Genomic DNA, 4,490 nt, shown 5'->3' on the forward strand with positions numbered 1-4,490 from the left:
AATATAGGAATGTTACCATTTAAAAAAAAAATATATATATATATATATATATATATATATATATATATATATATATTCTTACGTTATTTAAAATTAATAAATAAAAAATTCATGATTTTAAATTTAATATAAAATATATTATTTGATTATGTGTGTTTTGTTTTTCATGTTTATATTTATATATTTTTCATGGTTTTATATATAAAGAGTGAGAAATAAATAAAGTGGTGCATATTTTTAATGGGTAAGAGATTTATATAAGAATATGTTGCATATATTTTATAGTGACATGTATGAATCATAATATTTTAGGTATAAGTGATATGTATGAATCATAGTATTTAAAGTATAAGAAGTATAAGGTATATTTAACAAATGTAAAGACATTTTTATGAGAGAGGTGTGTATATATTACAAATAATAATTTATTAGTGTATATTCATTTTAATTTTGGATCTACAAAGCATCATGAAGATCAAATTTATTTTCATTCTAAAATAGGTTTGCATCTCAAGAGATTTGATCTTTCTAGATAATTAGTATATTTGAAGTTAAGATGGATTTGGGCTCATATTATATATATATATATATATATATATATCATTGGCAAAAGCTATAGCTTAAAAGGGGCCAATAGTAAATTAACTATTTTATCTCAATTTTATTTTTATTATTTATTTTATTTTATTTTTTTTATTTTTGTAATTTCACTGAGCCAAAATATTTACATAATAAGACGGGATAAGACATTACAACAGGAGAATGCCTCTTGGTGTAATAAATGTGTTTATTATGTATATATATTGTACTCAACAATTTATTGTCATTTATTGCTATTAAGAATTTTCATATCTGCAAACACGTGCTTGGATATAAACTCTCCCAGCTCTACAAAAGTATTGTTTATCAGGAGCACAATGAACATCTTGTGAACATATGCATAAACCTTCCAAAGCACATCCATCTTTTGTTATAACAACCCCTTCTTTCCCTATTCCCATAAAGGCATCGGTCCACTCACTTGAGAAGAGTCCCTTAGGATCATATTTGGCTCTTGCTTTTAAAAACTCCTTAGAATTGTTGTACTTACTCATAACACCATCAAATGCAAGATTACGATTCTTTCCCCAATGGGGGAGGCCTCCATATTTGAGCAAAGCCATCTGCTCAATCTCCTCTAACACATCTTCATATAATCGAGGGGTGTTTGGATCATGAGAACGATAATAAGTAATATCTACATCCACTGAATCCTCTTGTTTTCCTAAGTAAGCATTAGAAGCCTTCACATAACGCATCAAAAAACCACTATACATCTCAGTGCCACAAAGGCTTGTTGGAACCATGTCTCTTAGTTTTTTCACATCTGAGAGAAAATGCCTTATCTTAGATATACCAATACTAATTGTAGTCTGGTGGAAGAATTCTCCATTTACCCGAGGATCCCAAGGACATGCAGTCAAGAGTGCATCCTCAATGCTTGCTAAGCATGATCCAGAAGCTTGAAGTTTGTATTGATATCCGATTACCGGATAATTTAAAAACACTAAATCATTGTTTCTCAACCCTGCTCCTACATTTAAAAGAACTGATACTTGTTGTTTTGATGCAGCACACTTCCATCTGTCATTTTTGCTGGCCTCTTGTTTCTCCTCTATAAACATATTCAAAACCATAAAAAACACCATAAGAATAATATCATTGTCATTAATCCAATTAAATTCCCTCAAATCTATTATACTAAGAAATATATTTAGAAAATCAAATAAATACCAAAATCATTAATCTATCTAAATTCCTTCAGCCTATTATACTTAAAAATATATTTAAAAAATTGAGAACATATTTTACTTACTTCTTATTTCTTCTCTATAAAAAATATTCAAAACCATTAAAAACACCATTAGAAAAATAATACTATTTTCATTAATGAAATAAATACCAAAATCATTAATCCATCTAAATTCCCTACCTATTATACTTAAAAATATATTTAAAAAAATCAAATTACTAATATCAATATCAATAATAAGCTTCATATTCACATGACCATTTAAACATAAAAGTGAAGTAGTGTATATTTGTTCGTATGAAGCTTAATTTAACTAGTATATTTTTGGATTTATAAGTGAAGTCGTGTATATTTGTTTGTATGAAGCTTAATTTAATTAGTATGTTTTTTGGATTTGTAAGTGAAGTAGTGTATATTTGTTTGTATGAAGTTTAATTTAATTAGTATGTTTTTTAGATTTGAATAGTTTAAATTTTTTTAAGGTAATTTTTATTTTCAATTTTTTTTATAAAATTTAAACTATAATTTTGTAATTTTTTTTATAAAATTTAAACTATAATTTGGTAAAGACTAAAATTTACATAAATTGATCATTTTACATTTCATATGTATTAATAACATTTATCAACTATATTTATTTTTTTGAAAATTGATAAATATATATTAATCCGATAAAAAATTTTCACTAAAAAATTAAATGAAATTTAATAAAAACTAAACCTCGCACAAATCAATTCTTCTGCCCTAAATATGTGTTAATCAAGTTTATTAACCATATTTATTTTTCTGAAAATGGTTATGTAAGTTATTCCGATAGAAGCCCTCCCTAAGGAGTTTCAATGTCTCAACCTAAACAAAAAAATTAAAACATATTATTTACCTCTTCTCCTTAAAGCAGATAAAATAGCAGTTGGCGTGGAACGAAATCCGATGAAGTCATTGATGCCATCTCCGGACGAGGTCACAGGAACGCGATCGTCCACTCTGTAAACAACTCTCGCCTGCGAAGGATACCACGTAACATCGGCAAACTCGTGGTCCATTCCAAATTGCACTATTCTGTCCTCTAAATCCGAATCATTTTTCTCCATATTTGTGATGGAACGCTTGAACATTGGCTCCAGCTCTAGTGTGACCTACAGCATACAAGTACCATTTAGATTCGATTCCTTTGTATACTATTGCCATTAATTTCTAGTAGTTTTTTTATCAGTTGCTTACCTGAGAAATGACGCCGAGAAGTCCCAGAGAAACTTTTGCAGCATTGAGATCCTGGTCAGCTTCCGTGAGGCTAACAACTTTAGCATAGCCCTCTGTTGGAGAAGCCGGAACGACTAATCTCATACCAACCACGTACTCGTGCACTGCGCTGCCCTTACCGAAGAGGGAACTCCCATGAGCTCCGGTGCCGAGCATGCCGCCAACGGTAAGACCCAACCAGTATGGAGAATGAGGCAACGCAAGCCCCACTTTGGCAGCGGCGTCGATGAGTTCCTTGAGAGCCAAACCACTGTCCACACGCATTCTCATGCTCGATTCGTTCACCCAAATCACGCGGTTCAGATCCCGAGTGCTGATTATGAGACCCGAATCCCCGCCTGGGCACACCAGTTTGGGAATACTGTGAGAGTATCGGGTGACAACTCGCATCTTCTGATTTTTGCTGGTGGCATTGGCAACCGAAGCAATAAGCTCCTCTTCGGTGGAAGGAAAAACAACTTGTGCAGCCCTGCAAGTGCTTCGATCGGGAAATACCCCATACGCGTTAGAGACTGTGCAGTTGGTGGATCCGTTGGCACAGATAACGACAGGACCCGGACGACTGCAGGTCACACGAATTTCGATTTCCTTAATGCAGCATAGAAGAAGAAAGATATAACAACAAAATCCAGGCCCCCTAACTATAGAATCCAATCCTGGGAAATTCATAACTCCAGCCTTACTAAAAGAAATTATCTTCTACTGGTTTGGTTGGTCAGATGGGCTGAGACCTAATACTAAATCGGTGAGGAGAGGATGGAGTTTTAAAGAAGCCACAAAGCTTACGAACTCACGAAGAAATAGGTATATCATGAAATCCCACCATACGAATTTGCATTCTCCATTCTCAGTTCCAATACATTTGACAAATTTGTAAGGTCAAATCCAAACAATAGCTGGAACCTACGATAGCCTCTGCTTTGAACGAGCTTGCCAGGCCATTGATAAATTTGCATACTCATACTTTGTGTATAAGTCTTTCTTGTCCTTTTTAATGACTTGGGAAGTGCGACTAAGGAGTGATTTTGGTAGACCCTTCAAAGTTTCCTCCTCCATGAATGCCATGGAAATTATTGAATTGAAGAATGAGGTTGCTTACAGCTAACCTGCTGAGAAATGAGAAGCGTGCAATAGCCGTATTTTAAGTTGGGCCGCCATCGTTCTGAGCTGTCAACCTTTTCCAATAGGAAAATGCCACTTCCCTTACTGGACCACCGCCACAAGCCAGAAATGGCCACTTTCTGCAGTGACCATGGTCCGATAAGTATCCATTCGTGGCGAAAATGAATTCCACTCAAGAAATGAAATGATGAAATGTACTCAACCTATCTTTGTAGTGGAGCCACAACCAAGAAAAAAAAATTGTGCAGTGCCTTTGAAGAAAGATGGAATAATGACTATCTATATCATCCTCCAAAGAAGATTCATGATGATGATC

General features: G+C 33.4%; 1 protein-coding gene across 1 annotated transcript; it reads right to left on the reverse strand.

The window, feature by feature from the left end:
- Positions 1–831: 831 nt before the first annotated feature.
- On the reverse strand, positions 832–4,016 carry LOC149216682 (L-gulonolactone oxidase 2-like). The gene is made up of 3 exons (XM_089391255.1): positions 3,014–4,016; positions 2,673–2,928; positions 832–1,654 (listed from the first exon to the last, which is right to left on the reverse strand). The coding sequence occupies exons 1-3, from the start codon at positions 3,719–3,721 to the stop codon at positions 837–839; spliced, it is 1,782 nt and encodes a 593-aa protein (XP_089247381.1). The 5' UTR covers positions 3,722–4,016; the 3' UTR covers positions 832–836.
- Between the last annotated feature and the right edge of the window lie 474 nt (positions 4,017–4,490).

The sequence above is a fragment of the Pinus tabuliformis genome, chromosome 1_1 (assembly GCF_031772625.1).
Source record: "Pinus tabuliformis cultivar Carrire ecotype Pingquan chromosome 1_1, CPIR1, whole genome shotgun sequence".
NCBI lineage: Eukaryota > Viridiplantae > Streptophyta > Pinopsida > Pinales > Pinaceae > Pinus > Pinus tabuliformis.

Bases quoted from the DNA above. Each gene is read 5' to 3' on its own strand.
- LOC149216682 (XM_089391255.1), bottom strand. From the start codon at position 3,721: ATGAATTTCCCAGGATTGGATTCTATAGTTAGGGGGCCTGGATTTTGT. The intron at 2,929-3,013 runs GTAAGCAACTGA...TGTATGCTGTAG, and splicing joins TTCTCGGCGTCATTTCTCAG to GTCACACTAGAGCTGGAGCC. The intron at 1,655-2,672 runs GTAAATAATATG...ATATGTTTATAG, and splicing joins ATCTGCTTTAAGGAGAAGAG to AGGAGAAACAAGAGGCCAGC.